This window comes from Electrona antarctica, assembly GCF_951216825.1.
Source record: "Electrona antarctica genome assembly, chromosome: 15".
In the NCBI taxonomy this organism is placed as follows: Eukaryota; Metazoa; Chordata; class Actinopteri; order Myctophiformes; family Myctophidae; genus Electrona; species Electrona antarctica.
Genome location: NC_136796.1, coordinates 13,434,828 through 13,456,650, shown reverse-complemented (window position 1 = coordinate 13,456,650; position 21,823 = coordinate 13,434,828). Strand labels below are relative to the sequence as shown.

The window sequence follows — 21,823 nt, the reverse complement described above, 5'->3', positions numbered from 1 at the left end:
ACTGTCCCGACTAACTAAACGAATAAAGAAAGAAAGGAAGTTGTGACACAGCAGACAGCAACCTGATGGTTTCCTCGGTTGTTTATTTCAGACTCAGAGACAAAGTACAACAGCGAAGGCTCACGCCAGCCCGCAGAGTGGCCGACGTGCTCCCACACAGGGCTAATCGAAGGCTCACGCCGGCCCGCAAGGTGGCCGACGACCGACGTGCTCCCACACAGGGCTAATCGCCCCAACTGACCACTTCTCTTAGAGGTGAGAATATAGGCGTGTTCAATGCTTCGATAGAGTGTCCCAAAATAATTTACCACACCGCTCCACCTGCGGTTCCAATGTTTTCAGTTGACTGATGGATGAGAGCGATGAAGAGTTCAGCCGTTTCATTTTGTTCTGTGTTACCCTGCAGGGCTCTTTTTCTAGAGCTTGGTCAACGAGCGTGTTTTGTCTGCAGTGTATTTATGTGTGTGTGGCCTCAATGGACTCAACTCGCGATGTGTTTCTAATAAAGTCAGCTGGCCTAAGGCCCAATGTGATGATACATATATGTGCTTGCACAAGTTCTGTTGCTGTTTCGCTCATATGTTACCGTGTTTGTTTTCTTGAGGCAGACTGACTTCACTGCTCTTCAATGCTAAAAGTTTGTAAGAAGATATACAACGTAATTTAGCGAAACACACTGCCTTCCTTCAAGGATCCCATTCAGATTGAAACGCAAAATAACATCCTGCAGACAAGACACCCTTGTCAATCCGAGGCCATGATTCACACTTTAAAGTCAGGTATTTCTGAGGGGAAATGGCTCCCTTCCTCGTTTCAGATAATACCTTTTGATAGCTGCCGGTGAGTTCCCAGACATGCAGCGAATTCATCAAAGCGCAGACGGCACACAGTGAGAACAACAGCGGGATTCATTTGATACAAGTCAACATTCATTTCACACATTACACTAAATACAACATGGCAGATTTTACTAACACTACATGCCTTATTTTTCCTACTGGCTGGTGAACTGCCATATTAAGACACACCAGCAAGCAGTAAATCAATTTGAATACTTGGTAACCAAATAAAAAAGCCTTGGGATAATCCTTTGCACAGCAAGAATCTGAGCGTTGATTTAAGTAGACAAAATGAACACGCAGGAGTTCACAGTTTAAGTGTGAAATGTTTCATACAGTATGTTCATACAGTATGGAGGCAATATGTCTAACATGTAAAACGCTGATGAAAGATAAACCTGTTTTAAAGGACCACTTCACCACTTTTCAACCTATCTTCATATAATAGGTCCTCACTAATAATCATGAAAAAATGGCGCAATTTTTTTCTACTCGGTCTGTGTCTCATAGGAGGGCTGTGGGCAGTTCAGAAACCGTCTTCCAGTGACATCATCGATGGGGAATACAAGCTAATAAAAACTGCAGGCTTTCTAGTCCTGAAAAGTTGCAATGCAAAAATGGAAGCCATCGTTCTCACGATAATGAAAATCTAAACATTTTTGTAAAAAAATCTTGTTTCAAAAATAATCTGCCTAATGATGATGTCACTGGAAGACGGTTTCTAAACTGCCCACAGCCCTCCTATGAGACACAGACTGAGTAGAAAAAAAATCGTGCCATTTTATCATGATTATTAGTGAGGACCTATTATATGAAGATACGTTGAAGTGGTGAAGTGGTCCTTTAACACTTTTTTCTTGGATCATATCTAATCCGCTCTACTCGTAAACATGGCTCTGCCACCAAAACAAAGACTGATTGTTCTTTTCATATCAGACTGCATGGGTCACAAACACCTGCACCACAAGCCTGCGTGTTTGTATGTATGTATGTGCAGCATGTGTGCGTGCATGTGTGCTTGTGTTTGTGTGTGTACTATACGCTGAGCATCTCAGAATCCTAATCTAGTGATGCTACAGGAGCGGCGCCCCAATGCAGGGCTCACTACTGTATCTGGCAGAAGTCATTGCTGTTTTAATCTGCCAGGCTATCAGCATAGACAAGAAATGGAACGCAATCTGGCAACCTGTCGGCTCTCAGCGCTCACCGTCTAATCTGTCCCATCAGCATCCCACCGCTTGCTTGGCATGGCTCGCGCACCCACCCACTGTCCCCACACACACACACATATAAAAGCTCCACTACTTTTCTCTGTGGCTTTAGCCAAAACGGGAGTGGAATGAAGAAAGCAGGGAGACAAAGATAGATGGATGGAGGGAGAGAACACACACACACACACACACACACACACACACACACACACACACGCACACGCACACGCACACGCACACGCACACGCACACGCACACACACACACACACACACACACAGATAGATGGATGGAGAGAGAGAACAGGAGGACAGAGGGGATGATATTACCCATGCATCCTGTTCCAGGGGCGAGATGGGCTGATGTAGCTGCAGTCAGGCAATATCATTGGATATTATCATTTATCACAGATAGCACTGTATGTATGGTAGGAGGAACGGAGGGAAGGGGAGACAGGCATAGGTGGTGTTGAGAGATGGGGACATAAGAAGTCCTGTCAATCTAACACACACACACACACACACACACACACACACACACACACACACACACACACACACACACACACACACACACACACACACACACACACACACACACGTTTGGATATTTCTATCAGTGAGGAGGAGTGTTGGTTAGGTGGAGACACGTGCCTAAGACACATTCCCATCTAAACTGCAAGATTATACGTTGCATGACTTCAATCTGTGTGAGCGTGTCTGTGTGTGTGTGTTTGCTCACGCACGTGTTGGTGCACATAATAGAGAAGGGCCTCTGCCTGAGTGACAGGCTGATTAAATGTGTCAGTCAGTGGGAGGGTGAGCGGGAGACAGAGAGAATGATGGGAGTGTGTGTGTGTGTGGGAGGGAAGGAGTCCATCTTGGTTTGACACGTTAAAAGGGCCTCTCTGATCAACACATGCCACCTGTGTATAATAAACACTGTTGTTCCAATCCTGCAGAGACTGTGAATATGATTCACGTTAACAAGTTGTGAAGTTCACCTCAGCACCCAACTCCAGAGTAAACCGTGACTGAAGCCGAATTTATGCTCGCTTGTCGCAAGTAACAGATTTTCGACAAAGCGACATGATGAATTAAGCTTTTCCTCTTCACCTTCTTGGGGTTTCTTGGTCGTCAATCGCATTTTCCCTATGTGTTTCTGTGAAGTTTAAAAAAACCTTTATTGTAATTGCATCAGCTAGGCGTGTTATTAAAAAAAACGACCAACGCGTTTCGGCTGTTCATCAGGGTCCAATAGTTATGACAAGCAAATCATGACGTCATTTTATAGCGACCACAAACTGTCAATCATCATTAAAAACAATTCAGAACAATCGATGTCTCCGAACCCATTATGCCCACACTAAATCACTTCAAGACAATATAGAAGAATCGAATGGAAACAGCATAAAAATACAAATATAGAAAAATATGGAAACGGAAGATCCCCTGAAATGGAGCACCACAGCAGTGAAAAGGTGTGAGGAAGAGGAACACATTAAAGACCTGGGAGGTTTGTGGCTTTAAGTGTTACAATCCAGAAAGTTTCGCCCTATTTTGTTGTTTCTGGGACATTACTCGAGTCGAGGTGTGACCCTAACTGGATCACAGAGACACAGACACTGCATCTTTGAGCTCGGGCAAACATATTTGTAGTGTTCTTTGAAGCAGTGATTCTGAACCTTTTCGATTTGAAGCACTCACAGTTTGATACACATTCGTTCACAGACCCCGATTTGATAAAATGTGTATCTCTGCGACCACAATCTACACCTGAACAATCCTCAGTGATCATTTAAGTCCGACAGTGTACACGTATAAACAACTCTCAGAGTTACACACATGTAAGGGACAACTGGGTTTCCAACTATCTATTCCCAGCTATCAGTCATATCTGGGGACCAACTGGAACCCCCTCAAGGACCCCACTGGGGGTCTTCGGAATCCCAAAAAGTAAAGAATTGCTGGACTAGAGGCTTGATAGGCGGATTCATTCTGTGATCACACAAAGACGCAGATCAAGCATCCCGTCTACAACCACAGAGACCACAGTTCAGTTAGCGACTCACCAACCACGACTTATTCATCCCAATCCGCCGTCAACCTCTCTGACTGCGACCAAAAAGCTGCGTTAGCTCAAACTGCTCTCAACAGCTGTACACTGACTGTGGATAGATGGTTTTAGCCTTAACCAATTAAGACCTCAGGCCGATTTAACAAATGTCTTCCTAACAGTCCCCCCCCCCCCCCCCCCCCCTCCCAATCGTTTGTTCCAGTGACCCCTAGAAGCAAAGATTTTTTGTTAAAAATGCATGCATATAACCTGATCACAGCACCACCATTATTAAGCCAGACACAGACTTCGCCTGAGGAGCCTCCACCCCCATACAGACACAAACAACACACAGCCACTAGATAAGACACCACACACACACTAGCCGAATCAAATCTGTTGCAAGAGATTGGCAGCAGAGATGGAACAAGCTCTATCCAGTTTGATAGGGTATAACGGCTAGACAGCTAAAACAAAGCAACAACACATCTCTCTCTCTCATTCTCTCTCTCTCTCTCTCTCTCTCTCTCTCTCTCTCTCTCTCTCACGAACACACACACATACTTCCCCACCCCCTGACAACCACACAAAAAGCACACAGCATAGGCTCAATCAAAGTGGTTGGAGAATAATTTCACATAGAAATATGAGGATAGTACACTTTGAAAGAGAAGCACTGATTTAATAATACAAATGGAGAAGATCTGAATCTATGCACTCTGGCACGCATGCACACTGGCACGCATGCACGCGCACACACATTTGGGTTTGTGAGAGCGAGAGCTAGTGTGTGTGTGTGTGTGTGTGTGTGTGTGTGTGTGTGTGTGTGTGTGTGTGTGTGTGTGTGTGTGTGTGTGTGTGTGTATGTGTGTGTGTGTGTGTGTGTGTGTGCGTCCGTGGGTGCGATTAGCTGAAATGTCACCCTCATACTGTGATCTGCAAAAGATGAGAACATGTCATTCAGACAAGAGACAACCATCCTTTCAACAAATCCAACTCCTTCACTCAAACGCACGTTCATGAACACAGAGTTCATCGATCGTCCTGACTACCTAAACAAGCCAACCTATTCACCCACACAGACACACATACACACTTGACTGTGGTAAGACCTCCACAGAAAATATATTATTGTTGTATTTTTTTAAAGGAAGGGCAAGGGGGACTTTGAAGAAAAACAAACGTTTTCTGGTCTTCTCATCCAGATGAACTGATTCCGTTTTCACCCGTCTCCCTGGCATATAGAATGGATGCTCATCAAAGAGCGCCCTCGGGCCATCCCCGCATTGCACTCTGATTACTGGGATAAACTCCTGTTGTGTGAGACTGAGAGTGTGTGTGTGTGCGTGCACGTCTTTGTGAGTGTATCTGTAATGTGTGAGCGCTCAGGCATTTTTCTCCATTTACCTCCCAGCTTTGTTTTCCTGTTGCTGAACGATTGCCACAATTCCTGCTGCAACAATACACACCCACCCCCCCACACCTCCCCCCCCCCCACGCCCCTCCCCCCAAAATAAAAGTATAAAAGATAAAAAGAAAAACAAAGTAGCTTGTACACCATTCTAACAGTGCCCCCACACTATATAAAAGAGCTCCGAAAAGAGCCTCTTCATAGTCTCCAATTATAAGCTGAGAGGTAGGCAATTAAAATTCCCATCACAGGGTGACAATGCATCTTAAGTGGCTGGGCTATAGTCCTGAAAAGTAGCTTGATGACTCTATTCATTTTGTGCCTGCTGAAGCTTCACCTACCCATCACTTCTAATTAAGAAGGCAAAAGGATCCAAACGCCCCCGCATGCACCAAGCAGTGGAGAGGAGAGCTGGAAGGAGGGGTGTTAATAACAGAAAGGAAAGGCAGGGTTCTCTTACAAACTCAATGAAATAGACTTTTCCTCAGCGCCGATAGTTAAGCTGCCAATTCATTAAGAGCAAAAACAGAATGTTATTTTCCGCCCTCCTTTGTTGCTTTCTTAAGGAGACACGCTCGCAAATTAATTCACACTCAAAAACACGGCTCGTCTCTGCTCCGTTCAATTCAAGAAGACGACTCGAAGGCTCACAGTTTATTATAGTGTGACATTCGACACCTCCCACGTTCTCCTCCCTCTCCCTCTCTGGCTTCTCGGTGCCATTCACTAATTGAATGTCTCAATCTCTTCCATGTACCTTCTAGAACTGCAGCTCATTTAGCACATTGGAGTCCACTGGTTCTCCATGTGGGGTCTTAAGTCAATGGTATCGTTAGGAACCAAATGTTCCAAATCTGATTAAATGGGGGGTCCGTGCCGTAATGCAGGGGTAGGCAACCTCAGGCACGGGTGCCAACATTGGCACAGGTGAGGGTGGTCACTGGCACACTGGCATAAGTGTGTGAGAGAGATCTTTTATTTTAATGTTAAGAAGTATTCAAAAAAGTTTAGTCTGTGAAATGAAGTCCCCTCAAATTACACCCTGCACATAATTCTACATTCACTCAAACTCTGGGCTCTGAGTCTGTGTGATAGAAAATAGGCCACATAAAAAGTGTGTACAGCTTATGGACAATCAAAATCAGATGGAAATATTACATTTTTATGTGGTGACATAATTAAACTTTATGTTGATACGGCACACAGTATATCAAACGGCATGGGGGTCCTTTGAAATGTAAAAGATTGAGAATGTCAAAGTATGTATGTATCGCTTTTTAGCACCGGTCCACATCCTGGCAAACAAGCTCCGTTTCCATGGGCTAAAAAAAAAGCAAGCCTCTTGTTTCCCCTCTGCCACTTGGTCAGTCCATCTATCCTTTCCCTCATCGCCTCCCCACCTCTCGCCCCGACCTCCCTGAACCCCCACCCGCTCCCCCGCCCGCCCTATATGCAGCTCTACAGGGACCCGTCAACTAAAGCCAGACCAATAATCCTCTCAGGATATTGAAATGCCAATCCCTGCTCCTCCCTGACCCACCCCTCCTCCTCCTCCAGCTCCATCCCTCCACCCACCCCTGCCCCACCTTTCATCCACTCCTCTCCCCCCACCCTCCTTTTCTTCCCTGCCTCCACTAAAAGGGCCGTCCATATGCCACTGGCGACCGGGGCATTTGATGGGATCCTGTACAGCAGATGGATGAGGTTCTAAGGATGGTTTGGACATGAAAACGACCCCTCCCCCCCCCCACACACAGGCATACATACAGTAGAACACAAAGGCATGCCATCATTCAATTATTCCCTTTACATATTCATCCACCAATCAAGCGTGACTTAATACATACAGCAGACGACACGCAGGCATGAAAAGGCACATGCTAAGCGACACACATGGCATGATGCATGCACGCACGCACACACACACACACACACACACACACACACACACACACACACACACACACACACACACACACACACACACACACACACACACACACACACACACACACACACACACACACACACACACACACACACACACACACACACACACACACACAGGGATAAAAGGCCCTATGAGCCTTTGGGCAAAACAGATCCCCTATATTTACCCAACCCCATAGCCTGTCTTCACACGCAACAACTCCAAGGCCATCTCTCTATCCCCCTCTCCCCTTTATCCGTCAGTCCCTGCACGCCATACCACCCCCACCCCCTACCCCAGTATGTAGGGTTCTGATAAACCCCCATCCCTTTAGCCCTCTAGCGCTCCTGGAAAAAGCCTTTCTGCTCCCAAAACAATTAATAGAAGAGAATTCAAAATATGTGCTTGGTTCAAATATGTTTTGAAGTCTGGGTCAAGATTGTATTGCCTTGATGAAGGCCTTTCAACCCTATACCAATTAAATGAGTGATGTACACAATTGGATATACCACATTGCGTGCGTGCGTGCGTGCGTGCGTGCGTGCGTGCGTGCGTGCGTGCGTGCGTGCGTGCGTACGTGTGTGCAGCTTTACGAGACCATTAAAACATCCTTTCTTCCAGTCATCATCATAGCTAGGGTTGAGGTTCAGTCAATCAGTTCTTATTGGCTAGATAGCTTCATTGTTAAATTGTTTGACATCACTGTCGTCACTGATGTGTACATTTAAAAAAAATGCTCATTTTGTTTACACATTATTGTTTAATGTTGGATTCATGTTCATGTGTATTTCCAGGCATTTAACCTTTTAAATCCAAAACGTTGGCTCTGTAATTGGTCAGCTATTTTGGATAACAGCTTTGAGTGGAAACACTGGTCCCTGCACCAATACTCCCTGAATGGTTTAGACAATTGTTAAGGACACACTGCCCTATACCTCGCCCACTGCTAATAGCCCCCGGACACACTGCCCTATACCTCTCCCACTGCTAGGAGCCCCCGGACACACTGCCCTATACCTCTCCCACTGCTAGGAGCCCCCGGACACACTGCCCTATACCTCGCACACTGCTAGGAGCCCCCGGACACACTGCCCTATACCTCGCCCACTGCTAGGAGCCCCCGGACACACTGCCCTATACCTCGCCCACTGCTAGGAGCCCCTGGACACACTGCCCTATAACTCGCCCACTGCTAATAGCCCCTGGACACACTGCCCTATACCTCACCCACTGCTAATAGCCCCTGGACACACTGCCCTATACCTCACCCACTGCTAATAGCCCCTGGACACACTGCCCTATACCTCGCCCACTGCTAATAGCCCCTGGACACACTGCCCTATACCTCGCCCACTGCTAATAGCCCCTGGACACACTGCCCTATACCTCGCCCACTGCTAATAGCCCCTGGACACACTGCCCTATACCTCGCCCACTGAGAGGAGTCCCCGGACACACTGCCCTATACCTCGCCCACTGCTAATAGCCCCTGGACACACTGCCCTATACCTCGCCCACTGAGAGGAGTCCCCGGACACACTGCCCTATACCTCGCCCACTGCTAATAGCCCCTGGACACACTGCCCTATACCTCGCCCACTGAGAGGAGTCCCCGGACACACTGCCCTATACCTCGCCCACTGAGAGGAGCCCCTGGACACACTGCCCTATACCTCGCCCACTGAGAGGAGCCCCTGGACACACTGCCCTATACCTCGCCCACTGAGAGGAGCCCCTGGACACACTGCCCTATACCTCGCCCACTGAGAGGAGCCCCTGGACACACTGCCCTATATCTCGCCCACTGCTAATAGCCCCCGGACACACTGCCCTATACCTCGCCCACTGCTAGGAGCCCCCAGACACACTGCCCTATACCTCGCCCACTGAGAGGAGCCCCTGGACACACTGCCCTATACCTCGCCCACTGAGAGGAGCCCCTGGACACACTGCCCTATACCTCGCCCACTGCTAATAGCCCCCGGACACACTGCCCTATACCTCGCCCACTGCTAGGAGCCCCCGGACACACTGCCCTATACCTCGCCCACTGAGAGGAGCCCCTGGACACACTGCCCTATACCTCGCCCAATGCTAACAACCTACAGGGGACACGGAAAACAAATATGGAACAACACAGCGGATGCAGAGAGAAGGAGGAGGTGAATAGAGTGAGAGGAAGAGATAGAGGGGGGGGGGGGATTAGGGAGAGGAGATGGGGTGTATAGAGTGGGGAAAAGTGGAGGTAGAGGGCAACATAGAATCTAAATATAGAAGAGAAAAGGACAGAGCAGGGGATGATGATGAGAGAGGGAAATGGTAGAGGAAATAGAGTGAAAGAAGAGAGTGAGACAGAGGGAGAGAGGAGGATAAAAAAAGACCCAAGTAATATGGAGATGATGAGATACAGGGAGTGCCTAGTGTGTGTGTGTGTGTGTGTGTGTGTGTGTGTGTGTGCGCGCGCGTGCGTGCGTACGTGCGTGCGTGTGAGAGAGAGAGAGAGATGGGGCCTGCATGTGTTTGCTTTGGTCCAAATCCCTGCTGCAATATTTATAAAGGTCAGTGAGTTTTGATGGTGTATTGTATATACTCAAGGCAGAAACGCACACGCGCACACACACACACACACACACACACACACACACACACACACACACACACACACACACACACACACACACACACACACACACACACACACACACACACACACACACACACACACACACACACACACACACACACACACAAGGCTTGGGGTTAGGGTTAGCTGGTCTGTTTCTGGTCTGAGCAGAATAGAAGTGAAAATTGTTTAACTGTCCATTTCAAAACATAATGCAAAAATATATGTTATATATACGTGAGTATATATGTTATACTCACAAATAGATTTAACCAATATTTATTATAGAATGAGAATACAAGTGTGCATATAATATTTGATCTTGGCGTTCGGCTCTGCTACATTTTTCTCCCTGCTCTGCACAATTAAACACCATCATTAAACATTAAGAGCAGGGAGATAGATATACAATAACAACCCCCCATGGGGAACGGAAATAACAGAGCCTACCGGTGGTGCTGGGGTGGTGGTGGGAGCAAACATCACATAACAACCAGGAACCATAAGCAGAATGAAAGCAGGAAGAAGCATGCAGTCTAGTGAGCTTAGATACCCCGCCCAATTGGTTAGCTGACTGCCACATCAGCGAATGACATGTGGGTCTTGCACACACTGAATACACCCACATAGTAATGCAGCATATTAACCCCTTTGAGTATATGTATGCACCCTTGAGCACAGCATGAAATCCCTCGAGTATATCTGACTGAACTAACTCTGCAACCTACGTATCATTTATTTTTTCCTATCAACTCACAAGGAGTATGGGGTCAGTGCACTAACCAGCTACAGTATATGCCACTAGACACCCCTTGAAGGAGAAACTGTATTTCTGAACCAATGGTACCAGGGCAGCAGTGGTTCAGGAGGTACCGTGGGCCGTTCAATCGGGGACTGCACATTAGTCCGACATCCCGTTAGTCCACGACATACGTGGCCGGTTAAGACTCACCCTGTTCAATCCCAGTCCCTACCCAACGGTGAAACATACACGCCTAGAAAACCCCAAAATCCATACATACGACACTGAAATCGTCTTAATTTAGACAAAGATGTATATGGACAGAATAGTAAATAATGTCAAACCTGACCTCACCCAGCCACGGTGAAACAGCACTTCTGTACTAGTGAAAGCCACGCCTCCATCGCAGTCAAAACAGTAGTCATGTAATATGTACGGATTTTGTGGAATTGCAATTCTGTGTTATTTTGCCGTATTTCTGTGTTGCCCGTCCCAGCTCCACTGATGCCCTAACCACATGGTTGCCTCCGCCCAAGGTGGTTCAGAGCTGTGATTGGTCCACTTTTAAGACATCCTACCGTACGGTAGGTAAACCCTGCTCTTAGACAGGTTGATCTTCAACCGCGCCATAAACAGACAATCCCAGTCCAAATGTCAGCCTAAACCCTCTCTGACACATTAAGTCTAGTCAAGCCCCTTTGAAAACACTCTGCTAGCCTTTATGTCCAATCCCTCTGGAGGAGGGACAGCACGCACGCACGCACGCACGCACGCACGCACGCACGCACGCACGCACGAACGAAAGAAAGATCACTAAAAGGACCTCTTCACCCATTTTTTTCATATAATTGGTCCTCACTAATGCTAATGATTATAATGGTACCATTTTTGTACTTCTGTATCTGTGTCTCAGAGGAGAGCTGTAAGTGGCATCATCGGTAGGCGGGTTTGGTAATTTTAAACGTTTCAAACGTTACATTTTATTTTTGTATCAATGCATTTTTGTAACTATTGCTATAAAAGCTAGAAATAACTATATTCATACAAATGCTTGGAATAGCTGTTCTGTAATTAACTCCAGAAGTGCATGTGTAATCACATTTTGCAGGAGCAGGTAAGAAACAATGTGTATTTCATTGTTTTGCACAACCTATATTTAATTAATTTAAAGGCCATGTAGCTCATTAAAAAGTGAGAAAGAACAGAATGTGTCTTGAGACAGAGGCAAGGGTTTTTAGTTTATTAATTAGTGGAAAAGCACATCTTATAGTATAAGTAGACAGTTATACTCCTTACAGGAATACAAAAGTAATTGCTGCTTTTCTTAGATTACAGTTACTTGCCATGATGTTGTTGTTGTTTGATTGTTTTTATCGTCTTCCCAATATTTGGAGTAACATCACAGCATGGTAACAACACAACCCAAATGTTAATGTTATGTTTATATGTGGACTCTGGGCAGATTAGCCGATGGGCTAAAAGAGACCCAAATCAAATCAACGCTTGAACACACCATGTAGTCCAGATGTTATGCTTACATAACCTTATATTTGAACATTTGGTCAGTAAGAGAATCTGGGGCACCAACATATGCATGCACGCACGCACGCACACGCACACGCACACGCACACGCACACACACACACCAGAATATACTCAACCTCCATCTCCTTTAATCCACTCTCTCAATCCGTGTGCGTGCACACACACACACACCATCAGTTCAAGGTATAGTTGCATTCTTCATGGATACAAAATAAATCACATTCTCCAGTTTGTGTTTGTCCGAACTCACCTGTCCAATCACTCACAAACCAGGCCTGTCACTCTGTCATATACCCTGTACTAAAACTCTGCACGCGCACACGCACACACACACACCCCCGCTCTGAAGTGCATCTCTCTCTGCTGTCACAATAGAGTCATGGTGACGACTGAACTTAAATGACTTCAAGCTAGCAGAGTGCAGCTGTCGTCTCAACACTGGGCTCTGATTTATGCTGCTCTTCATTCATAATGCAGAACATTTCTCCATGCTAATTACCAATTATGGTACAAAACACACTCTCTCATTCTTATTTTCGACCTCTCTCTCTCTCTCTCTCTCTTTTTGGTTCATTTCACATGTGCTTGGCAAACAAACTGAGTAAACGAGCTCTTCAAAAATATGCATACTATACATTAATAGAGGAATGAAGGCACGTTAAGTGTCTTTGTGTGTGTGTGTGTGTGTGTGTGTGTGTGTGTGTGTGTGTGTGTGTGTGTGTGTGTGTGTGTGTGTGTGTGTGTGTGTGTGTGTGTGTGTGTGTGTGTGTGTGTCTATCTCTGTGGGTGAGTGTATGGGCACTCAGTGTATTCACAGTTGATCTCCCCCAGATATAGTGTTGCTACAGAGTTGGTCTGCAGGGCTAGTTGGCTAAGTGCTTTTTCAGGCCCCTAGCTAATGGCGTGCTGAAGATTGCAACCTCTATATTATGAAGATCACCTCTGGTGGCCGAGATTCTTAAGATGCTTCAGTGGAAAACAGTCATCTGTATAAGTATACAGTATGCCTGAGTGCACATTGCACAAGTGCATGTGTTAGTGCACACCAGGTGCATGAAAGTGTCAGAGGTAGTTGGTGCTGCACAATTTATCGGATTCAGACACCTATGGGATCTCATTTCTTAATTTGAGCGAGAATCGTGCAGCACTATAGTTGACTGTCCAATTAATTTGAGTTACTACTTGTGTTTTTGCTACAAAAAAGTGACTTTAAGCCATACTGGTCGGTTCTAGGTACTGCGACATTGTGAATGTAGTAATGTTCAACTACAAACTAAAGACAGTACATATTTTCATGGAAAAAATGAGAATCGTGATCTCAGGAGGAAAATCGAGGTTCACAATTGAGCAAGAATCGTGCAGCAGTAGAGGCAGTGTGCGTGAATCAAAGTACCGGCGTCCTACTCACCAGGCAGGCTGGTGGACACGTTGACCTGTGTGTAGAACCTCTTGCTGGGCAGCAGCTCCGACACTCCGTTCAGGGCCTCCACGCTGAACGTGTAGTTGGCGTTCGGGGGGAGGTTGACCACGGTCACCGTCCTCTCCGTCAGGCCCACCTGCTGGGGCACGAAGCCCACGCTGGCCCCGCACGGCTCACACTGCAGCCCCACGCACCGCCTGCACCCCACGCTGAACGTCAGGTCGGCCCTGCCTCCCGCGTCGGACGGCGCGGCCCACTCCAGGATAAGCGTGGACTGCTTCAAGGTGTAGACCAGGTCTCTGGGTGGAGACGGGGGACCTGAGGTGAGGAACAAGGAGGGAAAAGGTTGGTGGGGTATACAGACATGTGCTATGTGACATTGTTACAGCTGATCTGTACTGTACATTGTTTTTTAATTAAATTCTTGAGCACATTCAGACCCAGACCAACTGAACTAGCCAGCATCCCTCCCTCTGTACACCACCTAGATCTCAATACAAATAAGCCCAACAAACAAGAAATAAGAAATGCCATTAAAACCGATAGAATACCCCCAGAAGCCATCAAAGCAGACCCAGAAACAGCGACAACACTACTTCACCAACTCTTCAGACAGATCTGGGAAGAAGAAAAGGTGCCAAGCGATTGGACAGAAGACACCTTGTGAAACTCCCCAAAAAAGGCAACCTGAAAGACTGTAACAACTACAGGGGTATCATGCTTACAGTATATCTGTGCCAGGGAAGATATTAAGCTATATCTACAATCATCCTACAAAGTAATACACAACGGACACCTCACAGAGAGCTTCACAGTATAGACAGGACTCAGACAGGGCTGTTTACTGTCTCCCTTTCTCTTCCTCCTGGCAGTTGACAATATGGTCCAAACTAGAAGATCTGAACATTGCTGATGACATAGTCCTCCTGTCACACACAGACAAATTATAAAACCAAACTCACAAAACCTGCCATAACAGCAGCTACCACAGGACTTCATATCAATACAACTAAAACCAAGGTGATGACTATAGACCACAAAACAAACAACACCATAAACCTGGATGGAGAGAGGCACTGGAAGAGGTGGACACATACTGTACACATACCTGGGAAGCATCGTTGGGAAGGACCGATGCAGTAACAAAGTCATACAAACAAGAATAGGGAAGGCTAGAACAGTTTTAATACTAAGGCAAGTATGGAACTCAAAACACATCTCCACAAAAATCTAACTCTGCAACTTCAACTCCAATGTCAAGTCAGTTTTACTCTACTGTGCAGAAACATATGCAGAACCACAAAAGCAACATCAAACAAACTGCAAACATTCAATAACAGATGCTTACTTGGAATTTACTGGCCTAATACCACCACAAATGAAGAGCTCTGTCAAACCACACAACCAAGTACCAATTGAAACCCAAATTAAACACCGGAAATTGGGCTGGATTGGGCACACCTTGAGGAAACCACCCTCCAACATAACCAGGCAGGCTGCATTCTGGAACCGTCAGGGGAAAAGAAAACCAGGAAGACCCAGAAACAGCTGGTAGGACTCAAGGAAAACAAGAACATCTTGGAAGGAAGCAGAGAAGGTCGCCCAACAACGAACCAGCTGGAAGACGTTCATGAAGGACCTATGCTCCCCAAAGAGCAAGTCAAGTAAGTCTACCTCCTGAACCACTGCCGATTGTGTGTACCGGTGTACAATTCACCACCATGGCTTTCCATTAACCCATTTTGACCTGAGATCAGATTCTAAAAATGTCTTCTAAATCCTGACAGTTTTCTGAAAAAGCTATGTTTCTATGTTCTTCGATTTTTCAAAAATAGCAGACCTACAAGCTCTATGAGCTTGTAGATCTGCTATTTTTCAATATCTAAAGCATAACATAATGCTAACACCAAAAGGGGTTCTCGCCCAGAATGGGTTAAACTGGTTTTTTTCACAATGACATGCGTACAATCGCAGGGATGAAAAAGTGCACATAATGCAGAGCAACCCTACCGTACCCATAATTAAAGGACGCAAATAACTAGTCATTTCCACATACCGTCCATCCAGACTATGGGAGTGCAACCACGACTACAGATCCCATAGTCTGCGAGGACTATTCACAAAAAACGTAACATGTACTTTGTCACTCTCTTGTGACAATGGTCAATGCCTGTGTGCAGATCAATTGGTCAACCGACTGAGGAGGAAACGCGGTTCCAGGCCATGTGATATATTATATGGATACTACAACATCTGTATAACTTCAAAATCGGACTAATCACTTAGTGCTATCAGTGCATTGGGTATTAGGGTGCGATTGAATGGGCTCACATTGCACGTCAGACTAAGCTAATCTGTTATCCTTACGATTCCATTTGACAGAACAATCAATCTGATGAGAAACCCTTGACCCCCGAGCTGACCGAACAAGAAGAGGCCTACCAGGATAATAGTGCAGTGTGTGCCATTGTTGTGGTGTTCAAGCATCTGGCAGGAAGGCTGGATAAGACTTTTATTGGATTGATGTGGGATAGCGATTACAGATGATGAAAAACATTGGAGTTAAAGCCACGGCTAAAGCCAGTTTGTGTCTTGTACAGATTGTGTGTCTGTATGTCAGTGGTTCTCAACCATTTTTGATCTCTGGACCACAAGCATATTCCTTTAAGTTTAATCTAAAAAAAAATGTTACTCGACAACCAAACCTGTGATAGCGTATCCTGAATTACTAGTGCAATACTGCACTTTCTGCACAAGTTAATTTGGTTACAAATTGCCCTATAAAAATGCTGCTTAACCATATAGATGCACTTTATACCTTTGTAAATTATTCCTGTAATATGTATTTCGTAATACGTATATCCATCACATTAACATGTCCATTAATATGCACTGTCCAAACAAACTAATAAAGCATATTTTGAAACAATCCACAAGGACCACCGCTATAACCCCACCTCCCCACTACAATATATTATATTGTATGTTGGACAGTTCATGGGATATGTGAACTACAGACTTACAGTACGTACGTACATACATACATACATACATACATACATACATACATACATACATACATACATACATACATACATACATACATACATACATACATACATACATACATACATACATACATACATACATACATACATACATACATACATACACATACATACATACATACATACATACATACAGAGATTGTGTGCATTTATTGCATGATTATTTGAACATACTTTTGAATAAATCACTAGTGGTCCACGAACCACTGTGTATGCAAGTGCATTTCTGTGTTTGCGTTTCAAAGAAGTGAGTAGAAAAGTAATGGTCTGCTCTCCACAAATCCTTTTTCAATGTGCACATTCTTTAACCACACAATCTTACTCTGATTGGAAAACAAACAATCAAGAAAGAGAGAGAGAGAGAGAGAGAGAGAGAGAGAGAGAGAGCGAGAGAGAGAGATGATGGGATGAAAAGTAATTTCTATCAACAAAGGTAGTTGCTACCAATGTCATTATGCTTGTGTACGAAACACTGCTCCAGTTTGCCCATTAGGGTCAATCGTGTTGTGTGGAACAAATCCTTCACTTACAAACAGCAAATGCAGGTGAGCTGTTGTGGAAAATCATTTTGAACTCAGCTGGAACAATGAACCTGATCTGATATCACAAAGATGACATGACATGATGCATGCAACCACTGGACCAAAGCTATTATTATGGACCTGCATGACTGACACATGTGGCTCATATCAAATTAGAAACGTCTATTGTTCAGGCATATTTTTCGTTCAAATATTTGACTAGCCTCTTGGGGGAAAACGAAAAAATAGAGAGAAATGGAATTCTGTTGCTGGAATGGATCATTAAAATCGGCACTGCAGAACAAATGACAATTATACCCTCATAGCCTATAATAACAATGCTGTCATAACCGTGGGTGCCATCCATGCTTCTGTGGTTAAAGGCAGCTTTGGAACAGTTGATGTGATCATTTAAAGATTCTAACTAATAACAATAACAATAATAATAAATATTATCCATCTATAAATGCCATGTACGTACATCTGTACATGTGTACGTCTGTAATGCACGTAACTGGAGAATCGCTCGCCCCACCGACTTCGAATTCGACACACGCGTTCCACACCCCCGCAGGGAGTGCAGTGCCCGGTGTCGAGTTGGTCGAACCCACGGTTGTCCAGAACCCGCCACAAAAGGCCTCTGCCCGGTCTCTGGACAGGGCCCTGCCCCCTGCCCAGGCTCCATATATGGAGCTGGCCTGTTCTAACATCACAAATATGTTCTGACATCTGCATAGACTCCATCTTTGGACATGCCTGGAGCTGGCCTGTTCTGACATCACAATACTTCATATTTGGGCATGCCTGACACAGAACTCCATATATAGGAATAAAGGGACACAGAGATACAGAAATCTCCATATATGGCCATAAAAGGGACACAGACAGATGGGTGGGACGGGTACTCTGACACGGGTACAACGGGTATTACATAGCTGGGTGGGGCATGGATCTCCAACTTCCATCGTTACCGACTCGGTGCTCTAAAAGTCAAAAGTCAAAGTCGTACGATTTGTCACATACGTTACCACAGTGAAATTTGTTCTCCTCATTTGACCCATCTCTTGGAGCGGTGAGCCGCAGCCAAGGAGCGGTGAGCTGCAGCTGTGCCGCGCTCGGGAATCATTTGATTAGTAGATTTGACCCCCCAATCCAACCCATTGATGCTGAGTGTCACAGCCGGGCACGGGTCTAGTTATTATAATTATAGTAATATTTAAAATATGTCTGGAATAATACTGGCAGCTATGACGTTGTCTAAACCTTCCCTGGCCCTTTGTGTATAACCCATTCTTGGCGGGAACCCTTTTGGTGTTTTAAGCATTAGGTTATGCTTTAGCTGTTGAAAAATAGCAGATCTACAAGGTCATAGCTCATAGCACCGAGTGCCGCAAAATCGTGAAAATGTGGCGCAAATCTTTGAATATATATTTTTTCAGAGCAAACGTTTTTAACTCAAATCTTTGCTTCTGGGGGGTCCCTGGAACTACATATTTTCAGATGGGGGTCGGCGGCCAAATACATATAATTCTAGGGGTCCTTGACATGAAATAGTTTGAGAACCACTGAACTAGAAACATAGGGTTTTCAGAAAACTGTAAGGATTTAGAAGGCATTTGTAGAATCTAAATGGGATAAGTAAACTATTTGCAAATAAGACATGGATTTATGAAAGGACAGCACAATATTACATGGTACAGTGCTACACACCATTTCAAGAAATTGGCCATCGATAACCTTGATGTGTACGCCACAAAACAACAAAACCCAATAACAATGAAAGACTGTTTGTCCACACTGTAACCGCAGCTGAAAGTCATGTAAAGTAGGCCGTCTTCCATGAGGTGGAATATAAATTCTGCATGTTTGCAGTGTTCTGACAGGTTTCATAGCCGTTCCAAGGCAAAATGCATCATTAGTCATTGTAATGCCGTCTGGAATACATTTGCATTGCACCCTTCAGCGTTCCAAACTCGCTGCAACCTTGAGAATGAAAGGTACAATGAACCAGTCAGTCAGACGGCTTGTTTTATATCAGACACAGTCAATCTCTTTAACTGACATGTGTCCACATGTTTGAAGATACAGATGATGAGTCAAGCCTTGGGCCATAAAAGACCATCAATTGTCTGCGTGCGTGCGTGTGTGTGTGTGTGTGTGTGTCTGTGTGCGTGCGTGCGTGTGTGTGTGTGTGTGTGTGTCTGCCTGCGTGCGTGTGTGCGTGCGTATTTGTGCAATTCTGGTGAATAAATGAAGGTGCACTGCGCTGCCTGTACTGTCAAAGACATCAAAGTACCACAGCTGTGCCTTTGCTTCGAGGGTCACACAGTTACATAAGTCCAGAAATCAGGGACTCGGAGGATAAACAAACACACAAACACACAAATATACACACACGCCACAAGCTACACATCCATGCACACACAGCTGGGCCTTTATTCACAACCCGGCCCCCTTTCATGCACGCTACCTCGCTCTCCCTCAAGTTTCCCTTTTCATCTCTCCTCATCCCTTCCTCTTTCAGCTCTCTCGCTCGTATTTTCCCTCCATTCCACTTGACCACCACTCTCTCTCTCTCTCATGTCTCTCTGTCTCTTTCAACATCCATCTGTCTACAGTTTCTACCTCCTCCTTCTCCTTCATCCATCCCTCTGAAATATAGGCTGTGCATGTGTTATATCGTCGCTGTAGGCTAGAAAGCTTGTATCTCCATTATGTCTTTTTTAATATACTTATTTTATTCCTTTATTGATAGATAGTAGTGTGACAGGAAATGGGGAGAGAGATGGGGTGGGTGACAAGCAGCAAAGGTTGTTGGGATCGGGACTCGAACCAGCGACACGCCGTCAGGCTAGATTACCAGCCCAGGTGCCTCGACTGCTAGGCCGCCCGGGCATATCTCCATATTTCAAACTTGTTTACGTTGGTTTTATTTGTAAATTAATGTCCTACTTCATCGTACTAGGGTGTCACACAAAAGTTGCAAAATGCGTGTGAGTGTAGATCTATTTTTTGCTGTGGGTTTTATAAATCCTGAACGAATGTAAAGTATGAATAGCTTGTAACTAAATAAATACATTGGATCCAGTGGAACACGGGTTCTTTTGTTCCCATTTCCTGAAAAGTAACCGTTTTGGACATACAGGGTTTCAGCAAGAATATCATCCTACATTTATTTCAGTTTCCTCCTCCCACCCTCTCAGATTCTCCTCCGCCTCCCCCTCTCTATTTCTCTGCCTCACTCCATCCATCAGGCGCAAATTTCCAAGGCTCCCTCGCTCTGGCCCTCTCCCCGCGGTAATAATAATAATAATAGGTAGAACCCGGGGATGATCATAATTACTGGATCAATAGTGTAATTAATGTGGTCATTAGGCTGCTATAAATGTTATCACACTGGGATCTGAGAGCTCAGTGATCAATAGTGTAATTAAACCCACTGATCACACTAAACTATAAAAGACAGGATATGACCACACGCGCGCATGCATGACGTGCTCGTGAACGTGCAAATGTGTGCACACGTGCACATCCACTCGCAAAACAAAGATGGCATTACACGCATACCTAGTGACCCTTGATGTTATTGCCCTGTGCACTCCTACGGCATGAAGGCCATTATTCCTTCTAATTACTATGCTATATCAATAGGCTTTTCTGCATGCAGAGATCAATAGGGCTGCCCCTGTCTGGGCTTTGTCTTATTGGCTTTGTATTGCATCTCTATTAGAGGGGAATGTTGTTCCGTATGCATGGACGGGGGAGGCGAGACCTGATGAGGTCGGGCCAGACAGGAAGAGACGGGCGGTGAAAGACTCATTTCGGAGGAGCTGAAGGGAGACAATTACATTTGCACATTTTGTGCAAATGCCACAGGTGTACGTGTGCATGTGTGTGTGTGCGTGTGCGTCCATACTTGTCATCATCATCATTTCATAATTTTTCGACCGCGAAAAAGAGCCAATCTACAAGCCTATAAAGCGTTTCAGTGTGATGCATTGTGGGCTTTGTAGATCTGCTACTTTTGGTGCGGGACAACTGAATGAAACTACTGAAATACAACTCAGGCTTTAGGAATGCATTCATAAAATTGCCATACTAAAATGTGGATGTCATCAGAAATAGCTAACGCAGTGTGTGTGTGTGTGTGTGTGTGTGTGTGTGTGTGTGTGTGTGTGTGTGTGTGTGTGTGTGTGTGTGTGTGTGTGTGTGTGTGTGTGTGTGTGTGTGTGTGTGTGTGTGTGTGTGTGCGTGCATCCGTGTATTCAGGAGAATGGTGAGATATTTGTCTGATAGGTGGATCAGAGATGGGGTCCTAATATTAATGAGAAGGATAATGTAATGGAGGGGGGTATGTAGAGGACAGACACTTAATGGGTAAGAGCATGAAGAAAGGCTGAATGGGTTTAGTACGGGCCAAATGCAATGCAGGTATTATCATAAAACAGAAGACTGAGGG

The 21,823-nt window shown here is 45.3% G+C and overlaps 1 protein-coding gene across 1 annotated transcript in view; it reads right to left on the bottom strand.

The window, feature by feature from the left end:
- Positions 1-21,823, bottom strand: part of epha10 (EPH receptor A10) — a 208,741-nt gene that overhangs the window by 52,078 nt on the left and 134,840 nt on the right. The window contains exon 5 of the mRNA XM_079522689.1: positions 13,764-14,093. Coding sequence (XP_079378815.1) covers positions 13,764-14,093 — 330 coding nt within the window. The remainder of the gene's footprint in view (positions 1-13,763; positions 14,094-21,823) is intronic.